The sequence below is a fragment of the Anopheles darlingi genome, chromosome 2 (assembly GCF_943734745.1).
Source record: "Anopheles darlingi chromosome 2, idAnoDarlMG_H_01, whole genome shotgun sequence".
Lineage (NCBI taxonomy): Eukaryota > Metazoa > Arthropoda > Insecta > Diptera > Culicidae > Anopheles > Anopheles darlingi.
In genome coordinates this window covers 52,656,700-52,674,655 of record NC_064874.1, presented here as the reverse complement: position 1 = coordinate 52,674,655, position 17,956 = coordinate 52,656,700, and the positions used below count along the sequence as shown (strand labels likewise).

The 17,956-nt window shown below is 36.2% G+C and overlaps 1 protein-coding gene across 4 annotated transcripts; it reads right to left on the bottom strand.

Annotated features, from left to right (window-relative positions):
* Window positions 1-1,515: 1,515 nt before the first annotated feature.
* On the bottom strand, window positions 1,516-17,218 carry LOC125952273 (uncharacterized). 4 transcript variants are annotated; one of them, XM_049681648.1, is made up of 10 exons: window positions 16,213-17,218; window positions 11,356-11,546; window positions 11,094-11,221; window positions 5,910-5,999; window positions 5,631-5,840; window positions 5,374-5,561; window positions 5,011-5,117; window positions 4,754-4,944; window positions 4,425-4,625; window positions 1,516-4,314 (listed from the first exon to the last, which is right to left on the bottom strand). In XM_049681648.1, exons 1-10 carry the CDS (start codon window positions 16,272-16,274, stop codon window positions 3,004-3,006), a joined length of 2,679 nt encoding a protein of 892 aa, XP_049537605.1. In that variant the 5' UTR covers window positions 16,275-17,218; the 3' UTR covers window positions 1,516-3,003. The 4 variants fall into 4 exon arrangements, with proteins under 4 accessions (XP_049537605.1, XP_049537606.1, XP_049537607.1 ...); XM_049681649.1 differs by having other exon boundaries at window positions 4,754-4,932; XM_049681650.1 differs by having other exon boundaries at window positions 11,094-11,167.
* Window positions 17,219-17,956: the final 738 nt, after the last annotated feature.

Genomic DNA, 17,956 nt, shown 5'->3' with positions numbered 1-17,956 from the left:
TATAGTCCTTTCAAAAAGCAGAGGATTCATGGGTTATCTTTCAAAAACGTCGCCGATAAATTTGCGAGATCTCGGATGCTGCTGAAAACGCACGCTGCTCACAACATATTTTTTTCAGACGGGAACAAAATACTTTGAAGGCATCTTTGAACAAGCAAAATGATTGCGTGCATAGTGTATCTTTTCGCGGTATTCCAACCGATAAAAATGGTGCGGAGCGATATCAAAATGGCTCATATGTGACGGTATGGAGCGTCATATTTAAAGATAGAAAATTCCCACTGTTATTTATTGATAAAGTCGTAAAAATCCACTAAAATATTATTTGGAGTTCGTTCTCAAGCTCCATTAGATTCCTTGTGCGTAGAAAATATAAGGAAAATAGATTTTTGTTTCCAACAGTCTTCAACACCTGCGCATAAGGCACTGACTGTTCAGACATGGTGAGCGCAAAATTTGCCATGCTTTGAAAGCTCTTCGGAATGGCACGTATCGTTTTCAGATTTAAACCCACTCGATATCTAAGTATGGGGATACTTGCTAGGGAAGCTGGTTAACACAAAGAATATGACTTTAATACGTTAAAAAAACGTTTTGTAAAAATTTGACACAAAATGCCGAAGGAAGACGTCCGTGCGGCTGGCAAAAGTTTTGGAAAGCGATTAGGGGCTGTAATAAAAAACAAATGCGAAAGAATTGAAATGAATCAATCAAATTGAAACTATAGCGATAGGACATTGTGTTAAAAATGAGAAATACGTGAAAAATCATATAGTTTCCATTTATCGCCACTATGATTTTCAGCTTCTCCGGGCACCGCACGGGTAGACATCGCACTATGGGATTTCTTTGGCTGCCACGTACAGCTCCTTGAAGCATTCCGAGTTGCTGCGCTTGAACGTCGATCTCGCAACACTACGGTCTTCTTCCGTTTTTGTCCTTTGAGCCAGTCTCCAGGCTCTCAGACAAGCGCGGCGAAGGAAGTTTAGCATCTCTTTCCACCAGTACGTTGGCCTATGACACTCTCGTTCACACCTGCTTTCTGTCGATCTTCGATCTGTCGGGGCCTTTGCAGTTCCTCGACAGGTGACCAAGCTCCAAGCACTTCTATTCTAATTTTTTCGAGGGACACTTTTTGGAGCTCAGCTCGATTCGCGGAGCCACTCACATTGGGCAGACCGACCATCATAGATTGATCGAGCCTTTCGCCAATAGCCTTCAGCGCTTCCGCCAACGCTTTCTTGGCCACCTCAACCCTCGCCTCCAGCTCTCTCTCTCCTTTGCTGCAGCATCACTGAACGCCTTTTCTGCATTCTTGACCCTCATCAGTAGCCAACAATCTTAGGCTGATTACAATGTCATTGACCTGCCCGTGAATGTAAGAAGGTTACTCTGTATAATGGTTTGTTAAATGAAAAAGAGAATAAGGTATTGCAAAAACTCCTTTTTATACGTGGCTCAGTATTCTTTAAAACGTAGACAAATATTACACATAATCAATTTTTTTATGGCTATTCCGTTTTATTTTCAATCTTTTCCATAGTAATATTACTGTAAGTAACTATCTATTATACAGGTAGAGACGTAAGTCAAGTAGACTGGAACTACACACTGTCAAGCTTTGTAGATGTTTATTCGGCAGATCCAACCGTACTAGTATGTATTTGAACAGATACGATGTACAGACATGATTTTCGAACCTATTTGAGGATTCTTAGTTGTGGAAGCAATGTAAATTACTACTCAAAAAATTGGCGACCCAGACATTATAATAATTCGAAAGAAGACAGTGAATGCGATTCTACGGATGCGTGGTTGCAAATTGCATCCAGGGTATCCTAATCCTTCCATTGTTTGTGGCTGCTGTTGATCCGAAAGTAAATAGACGCTTGATAAGCTTTTATGCTATGACATTTGACTGTACTTGCCATTCTAATGTGTGGTCAAACTATCAAGTGAAAATAAAAATTAGACCCCCTAACTCGCTTATTTTTACCTCATTTACCACTCGTATTTGAGGAAGGGGGCTACTTTTTGGGAAAAGTATTTATTTTTTAGTTTTACCGTAATAGTATTATATTTTGCCATTTCTATATTGGAAAGAACAAAAGCTTAAAAAATACAGTTATTAGCAAGGCAATTTGCCATCACTCGTTTGGAACATCTAAAGTGTATGCCAAGAGTACTGTTTATTTTGGTTCGTGAAGTACCTGAAAGAAAAATTGAAAGCAGCCATAAGTTGCTAATGTGCTAAAATTCCACAGAGTCAGTATCAAATGGATTTAAAATTAGTGTGAAGTTAAAGTATACAAATTCCTTATAGAACCGAGACTAGTAAGTAATTAGGATGTGAAAAACAGTTAAGCGATACGATGTAGCAACTATTGGTTCTAAGCTTACGTAATAAAATGACTTTTTACCGATAAAATAAATAGACTGTGTCATTAGATTAGATTGCTTGTTACGAAGCATATTGTAAGCTAATTGGAAATTATAATAGGACCGCGTTAGTTTTTCAGTTTTTCAAGGAACGAATTACTTGAAGAGGTAATCGCTGTGATAGAAAAAGAAGAAGAGATGGAAATGTGACAGAAATCGAAAGAGAAACAAGGGAAAAGATTTTTGCCAAAAAACTGTAGCCAGCATTGTGCGAAAACGCACACGCATACGTTAACATGAGAGCTGTAGTCATGGGCTGAGGCAGGATAATTTAAAATAGCCGATTTGCACATCAAAGAGTTAGAAAAAATGGAATTGTTGCGGAAAAGTCAGGAATTACGGTATGCCATTGATATCGATCGCTCGATTAAATAAATAATTTTGCTTAAATTGGCTTATGCAAACATGAAACTCAGAGGCCCTTTTTAATAAATGACCTAATGACTGCAATGAATAAAAGATAGATGAAAATTGTAATTCAACAAAGAGGTCCAAATTAGGTACATGATTCTTGTTTTCACTAGTGCTTAGTTAGCAATCCGAATATGATTGGATGTATCCAGATCAGTCGTTATTGGTAGTGGAAGGTTGAGGAGTTTCTTTTTTGCACGACACAAGTGAGATGTGAGCTAAATCCGATGATTTTGTAATCGTTCGGCTTTTACTATCATCTTCTTTTTCTATCATTTCTCTTTCAGTAGCATCGGCATCTGGTTTTCGATTCGCCATGTTAGTACTGTTATGTTCGCCAGAACTAGCGATTACTGTGCAATTGCTTGTATTATTGATTGAACAGCCGTGGAAGTTATTCACTGTTAAATATTCGTACGATGTTGGACCATCGGAATTGTTACGAGGGAGATCATTGTCACAAATACTATTGCAGCTGCTGATGTTTGTACTAGACCCTTCCCTGCTGTTAATATAGGACGTACCCCACATGAGAACAGTCTGTCGCGGTGGTTCACATTGAATTGGAGATAAGGACCTAGGTGATGTGGTAGTTATCTTATGTTCATCGGATTTGCAGTTATGGCCACCATTTTTGTTGACCAGTTGTGGCTGCTGACTATGTTGCTCAGTTCTGGGCAATTGAGGCATTGGATGACGATGATGCACTAACCGCTGGTGATTAGATTGGTGGTTAGATTGAAGACTATGCTGCTCGTGATTTTGATATTGCTGCACTTGTTGTTTGCGCCGTTCTATAGAATCTTTGGTTCCGCTCAGAGCAGCAGTGCTGACGGCTGATGCTGTCGTGCTGTCAGTGGAACAACACGGATCGACCAGCTCCTCTAAAGAATGTACTGGAGATGCATTCTTGCTGAGGTGCGCTTGGCAAGATGGTTTTAAAGTTTGAGAAGGGATCGTATCGTTTGTAGATGCAGTCTCTATGTCAGACACAAGGTACGGCTCTACGGATAGACTTGACAATTCTTGTGAGTTTGATTCAGCCACCAAACCGGAGCCTGAGTGCGATTGGTTTGAGTCACTGCAAGCACCGTAGCTTTTGCCGCCTTCATGCCACCGCATGGTGTCCTCTTTAGTGATTCCATAACTGTCGTACGGAATAAGCCCGTTAGTAGATACAAACGTGGATGCAGTAGTACTGGTATGATACTCGGGATAGTAGCCACTTACACCTTGCAGCCGATACTGATGGAATAGATTATCAGGCATCGGATAAAAGTTCGGGGAATGCACTGGCGCCGTCATATAAACGTTATCCGGTCCTGAGCCTGGAAAATGGGTCGATGGAGGGTAAACACTATTTATAGTGTTTGTATACGCAGCCGCTGCCACAGCTGCTGCCGCTGCAGCAGTTCCTGGTGGACCACCAGATATGTAGTCAACCACCGAAACAGTAGGCGATACCTATGAAGACAGAGAAAGACAGTGATCCCCATCAAGGATCGCCAGAACTCATGATTATACTAAATCTAAGGGAATCTTCATTCGTTTCATTTTTTCTATTGTGTATTTACCTGTTCAACTGTGCTTTGATTATTAATTTTCCGCTTATGACGACATGTCGAAAGAAAATCACGTAGTTGTGTTTTATACCGTCGATTAGCACGTTGTTGAGATGTTGTGGGAGAGCTGGGTGAGTTGAGATTGTTTGGACTGATGATAAGCTGATCCGAATCAAAATAGGTTGATGAAATGCCGGCATCCAAATAGCTAACCTATGTGTTTATTGAGATGAAAATGAGATATATTAATACATTTTGCTACGGTCAAATCAAACAACCTCCGGTAGCCAATCCGAAGGTTTTCAGGAAGAATCAGTTTTTTATATCCTATTTTTTCGTACTTTAAAGTCCATCGTACGTTTTCCAAGTAGATCTCGGCCTTCTTCTTCCATCAACTGCCGATGTGTACAAATTACGAAATCTGGTTTCGAGTTTTTATACACTAATCTGGAGCTGGTTTGTAGCCACTGCCATGCACCATCCTTTTTCTGGTAGCGGTAAGCTATCATACCCGAGGCACCTGTCTTAAGCACTAAAAAGGTAGATTAAATCCAAACGTTTCATTATGCAGGACGCATGATAATTGAATACTACTTACGTTCCTGGTGTGCACTGGCTACATATGCCAAGTCGTCGTAATGTACAAGATCATATCCTCCCATATTAGCTAGTTCTGAGTCTGAGTATCCAAGTGTATTCTTTCCTCTAAAGAACAAGATAATGTATTATTAGATTGATATTGTAGATATTGAATACACACTACGTACAATGAAAGGCAACAAATTACATAGCGGGACATATGTTAAAAAGAAATTGAGCTTTCATAAAAATAATCTAACAATAGCAATGCAACAGTTAAAAACATGAGGCATAAACGACGAAGCTCGTCTAGATAGATAGTGGAAGAGAAGTGCTGGATTTTTGTGCCAATCACTGTAAGTATTTATTATTTCCAACTTACTTATGATCCATAGAAACTAGTGAAAAGTCTAGCTTATGCTTTGACTTGAACATATTCTCTTTCGGTGGAATTTCCAACAAGCTGGGTGGGCCAAAAGGAGTGCAAAATGCAAATAATGCCAGAGGGGGTTCCTCATTTTTTTTATTTTGTCCATGCAGAATTTTAACTCTGCCGCGAATATCCAAACGCTAGATTGGGAAATAGAGAGAAATCAACAAGATATGAAAGGGTCAGATTCTATATCCTCTATATCCTACCAGGAAGCCGGATGTGTTGTCCAGCAAACATCGGAATCGCACGGTAAAGCTGCGTTCCAACAATTTATCCTTTTCGGGGACAAGGGCTTCTGTAAGTTGAATTCCAGAAAGATCTGCCGGTAAGAAGGAGTTCCACAATAATTGCTTCTGAAGCTCTTCGCGATCTTCAGAGTGAACTAGTTCGTAAACCGATTGATGAATAATATCAGACTAAAAGTAGTAAAACAACAATAAAGATAAATATATTCCTGCTGCAATAGTGTAGAACTGAAGCAGTACCTGATGAAATCCTAAGTAGCTCTCGATAGTATGGGTAGCAAAAAATACCTCTCCGTCACATGTAAGTATCATTATAAATCCATTTAGTGCCTATTAGAAACAGAAATAAGTTTTTAATCGTTCAATTATATTTGTCTATAGAATTATAGTCTATAGAATTAGATCTATAGAATTATAGTAGTATATCTTTCAAAACTTTCCAATCGCTACCCCAGTCTCCTTGTGTTTTTTTAAAAATATTTTATTTGAATAAATTGTGATGTATCCCCCCATCACTAAGAGGCTTACTAAAAAGGATAAATTTGTAATTTTATTTTGGCGGAAACGTTAAATTTATTTCAAACTAATTTCGGCTACCGGTAATAGTAAAATATAGGTCCTATCTTAAATCGATTACTGAAAATGATTTACAGAATGGCTCACAAAACATTTTTACATTTTTCATAAGTATAAGATTGACAACATACATTACGAAATGCGTGAGTTAGTTAATGTTAATACATTACATACGAGGGTGAATCAAATATAAACGAGACTTTATTTTTTGGAAATTTATTTTTAGTTTTAACGCACAAAAGGTATTTTTTTATCTCCCTTTTCTTTTGTCTTTTGTCTCCCTAAATTTCCTTGAGAGAGATAAACACATGAAAGTTACAGGGTGACAGGTCAGAGCTGTAATGTGTTGTTCCAATCTTTCCCACCTCAGTTGCTCCTTTTTCCCCTAGTAATGGTTTAAAGTGTGTGTGGGCGAGCATTGTCATGAAGAGAACTACTTCCCTTATCAATATGTCCCATATTTAGAGGCGATATGCGAGTAGGATCTCACTTAAGGGGGGGCTTCGGTATTTTATTTTATTTATTCGCAATTATTTTTTATATTTTTTATAAGTTCTTATCCTTTCAAGAGAATTGTGTAAAATTCTGAGATCAATCGAAGCAAAACTGACAAAGATATTGATTTTTGAAAAACAGAGCTTCATACATTGTTCAAAGCATCTCGCAATTTTGAATCGCGTTTCCCAAAACTTACATTTTCAAAGTCGGTGCCCATCGTAGCACAAAAACTACAGAACCGATCGATTTGAAATTTTGAAAATATAATCTGTACACTATTTGCCAGGTAACCCCGTTTAGTTTTTATAAAAATTGTTGATACTTTTTTTACACAATTTTTTTAATTATGTAAAGCTCATTGTTTGAGGCAATATCGAAAAAAAGCTTTACTTTTTCAACTTTTAAAATCTGCCAAAAATCGAAAAATGGGAAATTCTATAAAAACTCGACGGGGCTACCTGGATAAGCTTATAATCTATCAAAAGAATATTGATTTGTATATTTATGATGACCCGTCACGTGGCTACGATGCGCACCGCAAAAAGTACATTTTTACAAACTTGCCTTTTTAGGTTGGATGCCATGAACGTAGTTTTGATCAAATCTTCCTCAAAATGGAACCAAATATTCTTGAATAGTTGTAGTTGAATATAACATTATTTTGAAAACATAAAGTTGGATAGTTTCTTCACTAAAAATCGTCAAAAATGAGCCTTGTTTTAACCCGAAATAACCAAAGCCCCCCCTTAAAACATTACAAAAATCAGTCGCGTGAATTGTCCTGTAGTGATACGACGTCTGTCATTCTCAATAAGCCGTCTAAAGGATTTAATGTTGTGCGTTCTTAGGCTGGTGCGAGGCCTGCGGTTATGGCTCTCATTTTGAACACGATTTCTACCCACCAATTGGTTTTTAAGCTTTGCAACCACTCTGGCTCGCAACAATGTCTCTTCCCGGAACTAGGCAGTTGATTTCCTCAAAATTTTGCTCGATAGAAGGCATAAACTTCTACGGCGAGAAACTTGATTATAATATGTTGCGCAAATGACGAAGGTACCTCTAGCAGCAAAATTATTAGCAACAACTAAAAAAGCGAGAACGTTCTATCTTCGTTTTTGTGACCGTAGCACGAAAAGTCTCATTTATATTTGATTCACCCTCGTACATACATGGGGAGCTGGAGGGAAATAAAAGTTCTATTAATCAGTAAAAATCGAGTTTGCAAATCACTCCGTAACTCCGCCGTCAGTGATGGGATCTATACTATAACTAGTTGAACCCGCAAACTTCGTTCTGCCACTCGACACATTGCCTCCTTGAATTTCAACTGCGCTATCTCTTAAGCTGCGCTATACCTTAGTGTGCATTAAAAAAGAGACAAAATTTAAATGGTGAAAAGAAAAAAACTAAGACAGATAATTGAGTTCTGAAAAATACATATGGAAGGTAATTCTATCACTTTTCATACAAAACAGTAAGAAAATATATTTGTGCACATGTTTTTCAGTGATTTCTGTCCTTTTTGATTGTTGCAATTTTCATTATTTTCGCGATTTCGTTTAGATTTCGGCTGATAGAGGGTTCAATTTTTTTTGCAAGTAAAATGTTTTTATTATTGTCATAGTTTTTTTCATATCACCATCCAAATTTTATCTCTTTCTGTTAATGCATACGTTTCACTTAATCTTCTGGTGGGAGGCTGGATGAAATGAGTCAATGAAAATCAAACCATTTTCACTTCATCAAAAATAGTTCTCGATGTACTAAACGTAGTTTTCATTGTAACCACAAAAATCACAAAATCTTAAACCACTTGACAAATCTCCGTTGGAAGACAATATCGCGAATCAACCAATCCACTCTTAGTTTACACAAACCAATCGTTCTTTGGTCTGATCAGTATAGACATTAAAAGTACCACAGTAGACGATGATGATCAAATTAAAGTATGAATATTGAATTCATCGAAGTATGCATTGGAGCTGAAAGATTGTCATCCAATGTTTTGAATAATATGAAATCAAGTAAGCTGTGAAGTGGAAAACCAGTGCAAAAAAGAGTTTCAATTCGCCATTAACGAACGGAGTTTTCTCAACATTTCTCAACTATAAACATGAAGCAGACCAAGATGACTTCATAGCGCCAAGAATGAGCGAAATCGACCCATCCTTTCTCAAATTTTGGGCGTTCGAAAGTACGCAACTTACATTTATATATATAGATTTATAGATATATAGATTTTACTTATGTATAATTATATAGATTTTACCGAAAATTGTAAAATAATTCTAACAACGTGTTATGGCGTAAATTCATTCACAAAATATTTTTTGTGAATGAATTCTGAGAAACATAGTCCGTATTTTCTAATCGAATTTTCATCGTCTACACAGTTCGTTTTACAATGATTTTGCATTTTGGTTTAATGATATAATGTAACATTTGCAACGATGCTAAGGGAGATTTGATGATTTACCTCAAGATTTAATAAATATGCTTAAAATGAATCACATGGAGATTTGCAACGGTGTGCTTCCGATTTATTTTACAAAAACGCGATGGCCTATCAAACGTTACCAAAGTATGTCACAAGTTATATGTTTAAATTTATTAATTACATAAACTCTTACATTTATAGGTTACCTCAGAATTCTCGTAAAAATAATTAAACTATGTCGGAGTCGGATACAGGTGCTCAAAGATTTCATTAAATATAAATGGTTTCTGTCTACGAGAAAGCCTGATAAATGTACCGACAAGTGCTCAAAACCTAATTTATCTAGTGCTGGGCGGAGAGAACTGAAGGTTTTTATTTTTTTCATTAGGTTTTCTATACTTTTCTGCTTGGTAAAACTGTTAAGAACATCATAATAAATTATTGGACCAATCGAAGTAAAACTGAGTTTTTGTTGGAAAACTTGCGTTTCATACATGGCTCAATGCATCTCGCTACTTGCCCAAAACCAACGTTTTCATATAAAACTACTTGACCGATCGATATAAAATGCTAAACAGTTTATCTGTACACTACACTCTGTCTCTAAATCTCTCTCTAAGTAAATTTAATCATTAATGAGGATGATAATCTGGAATATATTAACACAAAATTAAGTCTGCAGCTAGTTTAATTTTTGACCTTGATTTAATTTTTTTTAAATCAGTGGACAGAAGTAACCAAATCATCAAAATCTGGAAAATAATTGTTCGTCATCTTATCTGAATCGGTTTATAATTTGTAAAACGCGTTTTAGTAAGCTGTTTATCAATTATGGCTAATTTTTAGAAGCACTGACTTTCATATGTTTCAAAGCTCACGAAATGAAGAATACTACTTTCGCCCAGCCCCAATACAAATTCGAACTCAGAAGAGTTTTCCAATGGATTGGCCACATGGCCCAGAAACATGTTGATTAAATGTATATTTATCGCTGTAAACAAGCAGGAATGGTTAAATGTGCCAAAAATGTTTTTGTTTTTTTGCAAAAAAAACGAAGGTAGATAATTTTCGTAAAAATCATACTTCTAAATTAACCTTATGTTTAGCCCAAATTAATCTTAGCCTCCTTTAAATGATAACAGAGATAGCAATGATTACTACATATAACATTATTCGTATTTCTGCAGAATTATGCAGAATGATATTTGAAAACCTTAGTCAGGCTATTATTATGAAATCTCCATTTTTGACTCCTCAACCCACGAGTATTATTATACTTTAAACTTTCAAGTTATATTATTATTAGAGATAAAAGGATCATTATCTATAATTTGAATTATTATTAGAGAGCTCCACATAAGCGCAAGATAGAATAACAGCGTGATGATTAATATAACAGACTATAGATTTACCGTCATAGATCAATCTGAAAATTTGTGAATGTTTTGTCTACAACATAAAATAATTATTTCTTTTTTCCGTACTCCACAGACAGATTACGTTTAGCAAGACGTTTATCAATCGAGCGTGCTATTAAATAGCGATTATGCAAAGATATGGTATACCATATCTATTATTAACAATTGCGTTCAATATATTGAACGCAATTGTTAATAATCATCAAATTATTGTTCACGCTATTCACACAACTTTCCAGACCGCAATGTTACAATATCCTTAAGTTGACAAAAGTCTAATGTAATTGCTTAATTTTGTTTAAAACTTTGAACAAATGAGTCTGGTCTGGTGAATTAATCACTGTTGAAATCGTTTTACGCTTCAACAATCGGAATTTTCTGAAACACTTCAATTAACAATTGTCTATTTCTTAATTTTTTTTTTAATTTTTAATTTTTTTGAAGAAACAATGAAATTGACGTTTTACCATGAATTATTGAACCCAGATCAATTACCTGTAGAAACATTTCGCTATCTAAAACGAAGCTGTGATCATAAGACGTAAAATCGCGGGTACGGTAGTTTTCATCTGAAACGGCATTTGACATCATTCCATTTTCATTTTTTTCTTTGTGCATCACGACTAATGAATAAATGGTAGAAACATGGAATGCCGGTATTAGAGGAGTGTTTTAAAAAACTTTAGATCACGCACATTTCGACACCCATTTACTATTTACTAGAAACGGGTTTAAGTTGGGCTCAACTATCACTTACCTTGAAAATAACTCTTTATTCTGAGATAGCTAACAGACAGTCGTAGGATGCTCAAACGGTCCAATTTACTCAGTATGTTTTGTTCAAACGGTAGCAAAGAGGCCAAAAGATCTAATTCGGCATTAAGACGTTCTCGGTGTCTCTTGGAAGGATTGCTTTTGGTGATACCTTCTTTGGGTGTTGTTTTTATGCTGTAAATGTAATAAATAGCAACAGTTATACAAAAAATACAGCACGCACCAGGCAATATTCATATTTTCATATGACATATTAAGAAAGGCAGGCAAGAAGAAAATTAACTTAAAATAATGTTTAAATACCTTTTTCAAAGGTCTTATAAAACAGTCGTAAGATATTCTAAAAAACAGGCAGATCTTTTTTAAACATATATAAGAAAGGTGTAATTGTAACATGCGATTCATGTTCAACGGATCGGATGGATAGAGGCAATTAAAACCCAAAGGTCAAACATCAAAAAATAATTAAGTTATGGTTTATATATCAAAAAGTTCAAAAAGCAGAGTGTATGCCATTATGCGTGATGCGATTAACTTTAAACCTGTTAAAAAGAGATAGTTTAAAATAATGATATGTAAACGATAATTTATATACGAGTGTATTCGAGCACATAAATTAAATATAAATATAAATACTAAAAGACAAATTAAATAATTAAATTTAAATTACAGAAGAAAAAACTGTAAAATGCATGTAACACTCGTGCCATGTTTTGCATGATGTCATATTAGCCTTTATTTTTTTTAAGTATAATAAAAATAAAAAAATAATTAATACTAAAATAAAATAAAAATAATAGGAGATCAAATATCAACCCACGCTTCCGAAATTTCCACGGCTTTTCCAATGCATTGGGTTTTATCAGAAATATTAGAATTTTATTCGAAAGATGCGAATTTTCTTCTATCAACTACATAAAAAACTATCAATTTACTTCAAAATGTTATATTAAACATCACCATTGCACGACTATTGCGTACACAGTTAACTTCAGTGAATTAAATAACAAAAAAATATTACAGAATGGCATAAAAGGTTCGAATCGCGGATAGGGTATAAACTTATGGCATAGAAGATGTAAGATCATGTAAATTCCTTAGATTTGCACCCGAGTTGTTCATTGTTAATTGATCTGATCTGCATAAAAAGGTATGTTTTATAAGGGTAATTAATAGAGTTTCCAATAGAGACACAATACAAACAAATTCGATACGACAAGAGCTATTAAATGTTTGCAGAAGTCTCGTGGCAAAATGTTGCTCAGGGTATTGACCGAACAAGTAAAGTAATATGTAAGTGCAGGTGTTCAAAAAGTAAAATCATTAACACTGCTCTACAGCTGAAATTACACTATCTTACGTCGTGGAAAATACAGCTGCATGCACACAATGAAATGCAAACGGTAAAAGCATATGAAGGTCGACTGTCATCTATTTAGCACCAGCGCACATATGTGGTGCACAACAAAATTTTGTGTTTCATTACTGGCATATTTTGTGTTATGAAATATAAAACAGAAATTATTTTGAAACCTAGCATTGAGAATTTTTATATAACTCATATCAAGAAATATGAAGTAATACGTTCAGAAAAGTTAAACAATAAATGCACCTATGAAGTCGTGTCGGTTCCTTTTAAAACAGTTTCGGTCGACACATTGCGTCCGAAAAAAGGCCTCAAGTGATCATATCTCTCTTCCGCTGTTGTGGTACCTTTGCACATTCGCCAAATAGTTTTCTCTGGCAGATGAATGGTCAAAGCCATAATTATTCACCTTTTACTGCACACCTCGCACCTGCTTTGTTATTTCTGCGGTGAAGTGCATTTTGTCCTCGTGAAAAGTCTGATAAGTAAGTTCTATACTTAAAATTGGTATAATTACGAGAAGCCCATTAATAATTATGCTAATTCTATCATTTTAGCAAAATAGTATATACAAAAATATGAAAAACAGAATTCTGTAGCAGAATGAGGAAAAAAGTTACACATTCAAAACCGAATCCAGTGTGTACATTTCATAGGTTCCTGGCGCTATCCTTCCACTATCCTTGTCAAGGAAACCGCATTGTTTACCCATGAATTTTTTCGTATGTGGTTTTATGATCTACAAATGATTCCTGGTGTAGAATAGTTTCCGCGGGTATTATTGCCAATGAAACCACGAATAAGAAAAACATTAGTGTTCCTGGAGTGTCTTTTATTCTTTTTCATTTAGGGTCCTGTAACACGTGCCCTTTAACAAGTAAGTTTCCCCTTTTCCGTAATTCATTCCATTCGCTTACGCCTGTCGCGGATCGCTGACCAATTTGGAGGATAGATATCCTTAATTCACCTTTTCCTGAAAAGGGTCCATAGTAACCACAACAGTGGTAGTTCTTTGATGGACGGTGCATTGTGGGACGGTCGATAGCCAGTGAAACAAAAGCTGAGGTCGCCCACAACAAAGGTTATGACTCACGCGTTTTTAATATCCTATCCTGTCCCGCTCCTTGTTGCAAACACTAACCGATCGGCAGGAAGCATATGTTCCTTGAATGCCTTGGTTCACATTGTGAAATTTACTGTTTTTGAGGTGCTATGGTTTTTCCCTATTTCGTTTGCTATCCATATGTTTTGTGACCGTCTGTTGTTCTACCCCCGAATTGATTACGACTGGTGGTAGCCCGGCCAGGCTCACAGCTAAGTGCAGGTAACAGTCACACCGAGAATGACTCTTTCTTGCCCAACCGGAACCATATCATCAATGGTCACACAAGAGACAATATATTCGCAAGTAGCACCAACTGCAATAGACTGAGTTAATATTCTTTCGCGAATATAATAAATCGGTTTTCACCTTTCTTATCGATTGCCGAAATCGACAAACTCATTCAGCCCTTTTTATTAATTAAATCCATTCGTAAATATATTACACCATTTAAGACAATTGTTTGCAGCTGGACTATTATATGGACACTAGGGCAACCTTATTAACTTATTTTTTTATTAACGGCTTATTTTTCACATTGCAAATTGCTTATTTCGGTTGAGTTTTCTATAAACGATTTCTATCATTGGCACAAAACGAATGTGAACGGAATCGTATTTTAATTATGGTATTTCCACTTTGCGTGTTTTGCACGGTCGATGTCTGCACAGTAGTAAAGGAATTTATGCTAACGAGGCAATCGGTTTTGCCTTTAAATCAAGACCACAAACAATCTTGTTTGTACATGGTGGAGGCAGCGATCGGCAAAAAAAAGCAGCAGTAAAAAAGTATTTAGAATCTTCCCAATCGACCAATGGAATTGGGATAGGAGGAAGCAATGCACCACATAAAAGCTGAAAACAGCATGATGCATATTGAGGTTTGATTTTTAAAGTATTTGCAAAAGAACACCAAGAGCTTGCCGAGTGAAAAGAACCGAATCGTATAGGATGTGCAGATAAGAGATTTAAACAAACAACATAACGACGATATCCCGGTGAGGTAATGATAAACGAGATTTTTTGGGAACATTTTGTAACAGAATTAGAATACGAGCTTCGAAACTATGCAGTATGTTAGTTTATTTTGTGTTGTTGCTGTTGTTGTTGCTGTTGTTGTTGCTGCACGGAAAAGACAAGCATTCCGGAAGGCTGTAAGTGTCATGGTTAAGATGAGATGTTAGCTTATGCTAACATAAAATCATCTTTTGGTACCGCTACTGTCAGTTGCAGCCTTTAAGATAATTTGTGTTTGGCAAAAGGAATAATTAAATAGGAACACATTAAATTACTTAAACTGCAAAAAAATTTCAGCAGTATATAATCCAATTACGATTGTTGAAATGAAATATGTAACTAAGGCATTCATCGAATAAATCATCTAACTGTGCCAAAGATATTGAGAACTCAGCGATAACCTAAATTAACGAACAATTTGGTATGCGTGTAATCTGCCACTAAGAGGTAATCGCGCCGGTGATGATCGAAAATGTTGCCATTATGATCATAATAAGTTTTACTAGAAACGAGGACAAGATCACTGTAGAAAAAAAACCATCTTATTTTCCGTTTTATTTAAACAATACAGTTATTGAAATCGCCATCTATTAGGCTATGATTGATTTAATGCAATAAACTAAGAAGTGAAAAGGGCAAATTCCAAGAGAAACAAACATACCAGGTTCTCACAACGAGACATGGAAAGTCATAACCGGTTGGATAAATCGATCCAAGAAACCAGGTAATGATAAGGATGCGTGTAGGGCACCACCTTCTGCCAAAAGTCCCTAAGCTCGATCGCACAGCGTGCCGTAAAAATAGTGTTCTTGATGTTATGTCGATAAAATCTTACAATCGGCTCATGCGCAGTCGATGAACTTTATTGGGTGTAATGGGCGTAGTCTTTGTACAAAAAAAAACGCTTTCATAAAATGAATGCTTATATACATATATTATACGACATTATAGGATTTTCTGTTCCAGCGTAAAAAATGTGTTTCTTCCACTTATACGGCTACAGATGAGCAAGGGTTTAATGAGAATTTGCATACCTGGCTATCAATTTAAAATCAGAATCGTTAGGGCAAACCATAAAAGAAGTAATAATTGATGGTGTTGTTGATTTTAGTTGGCGTATGCGACGAGGGTTGGCCAAAATCTTTTTTTGGGAAGTATAAAAGTCTTAGTTTGAAGAACGGATATCAAATGTATTTGATATGTATCTCGATATTTGTTACATCCGTACGTAACTCACAGTTACCCAGATGCATGCTCAAGATGCTTGTGGCGCTTGCGACTGTTATTAATTTCTAAATTTGTTGTAAAACAATTGTAACAAAATATCAAATTCTACAAACATGGATTTAAACTTACCTTTTTCCATTTCGACGTCGCCTTTTGGTGGCATAGACAGTTCCAAGCTGGCTCATTTTCATTCCCTTACTCACAATTATTTTGCAATCGACCCGATGGATGTTGCTTTAAACAAAATCACATATGTGCAACGATGATAAGCTTAATTTGCCTGTGTGTTTTGTGTTCAATCATTCTTTGTTCTCGTGGAATTTAGTAACTGAAAGGTGTTCTTTTGCTTGCTAATACATAAGTTAAAATAAGTTTCTAACTTAACTTATTCACATATGCATTACTTGACCTTATGAATATATACTCTATTTTTTTTGTAGCTTCTGATCACTAATGGATTAAACATTTAAAAGCTTGTACAATAGAAAGTCACGCGATTCCTTTTTAATTAAGGCAAAACACGGCCAAGCCACGAAGCAAGCGGGAATGCTGCAGCGGGAATATCAGTATCGCGTTTTCGTTACACTACAGTGAAACTATAGATTGCACCGAGAGGTATACGAAAGACCATTCTAGTGGGGCAATCAGCAAGATGATCCATGTGAACTGTGCACGTTATATATAGGCGCAGAAAATTTATTCCCTTCATATATACAACGTTTCGAACTGTGTGTCACGCAATCCAGAAAACTCTCGATCGACACGCAACCGTTGTTTGCTAATGGATGAGAGGTTTTTTTTTTCTTCAGTCCAGCCATCATGACCTAGCAGGCTGTACTTAATATGTTTTAATACAAGCACCCACGGCCTCATAGACAAAAAAATACATATCAAATTACTACTTTTCGCTTGTAGTAGCTAAACAAGAAGAAAAATTTGTTTAAGAAAATTAAACAAGATTACACTGGACACAAAACACATCAAATTACTACTTTAGCCTGTAGCACCCAAACAAGAAGAAAAAATTGTTTAAGAAAATTAAACAAGATTACACTGGACACAAAACGTTACACTGAATCACCGGAAAATTTAAACTTAACACAAGGACTCGTCAAACACGGCGTGCTTTCCGTTACGCGGCACGTTTCCAAATAAAAAAATTTAAATCCGCATTCGCTTGAACGTTTTAGCTGGTGGTAGTGGGGCAGGCGCGGGGGGCTACAATTTCGGGGCGGGGCTTCCGAATTATCGTTTTTTCGTTTTTTTTATCGTTTCACGCTTCCGCTATCTTCGGCAAACTTCGGCTCCGCTTCGGCAAATTTGTCCAACTTCGGGTCCACTTCGGCAATTTTAACCCAGCCCAAAGCCGACTTCGGATAACTTCGGGTCGCTTCGGGTAACTTCGGTTCGCTTCGGGTGACTTCGGGTTCACTTCGGGTCTGACACGTGATTTTCCCTCCGCCTCCTTCCTCTTCGAACCTTTTTCAAACACCGTCTATTACAGTGCGGGTCGATAAAATAGCAGCACTTGCACACATTTGTTTTTTTATCCAACTGTAATGCATTTTTTAGGAGTATTGGAATGTGGAGGACGCGTTTTGATATTATTTTTAATTACCTATGGCTTTAATCTTAAAATACACCCATCAATTGCTCCTAATACTTTTTATTTCTAGTTTTTTGGATGGATTGATTGGTATTTCAGATCAAATAGTATTCACCATGGCCCATATTTTTTCAACATTATTTAGAGTTGTATTCTTAATGCCAGGGATAAAAAAACGACCGGATTAAGACGAGGAAGGACGAGGAGGAAGGGATCATTCGATTTCGCTGTCGGTAATTTTGACCTTTGAACAATTACTGTTGTGTT

What these genes read in the sequence shown, in the direction of transcription:
- LOC125952273 (XM_049681648.1), bottom strand. Translation starts at nt 16,274, where the DNA reads ATGAAAATGAGCCAGCTTGGAACTGTCTATGCCACCAAAAGGCGACGT. An exon ending in CGACGTCGAAATGGAAAAAG is followed by an intron (nt 11,547 to 16,212) that starts GTAAGTTTAAAT and finishes TTACATTTACAG; the next exon opens with CATAAAAACAACACCCAAAG. An exon ending in GCTACTTAGGATTTCATCAG is followed by an intron (nt 5,841 to 5,909) that starts GTACTGCTTCAG and finishes TACTACTTTTAG; the next exon opens with TCTGATATTATTCATCAATC.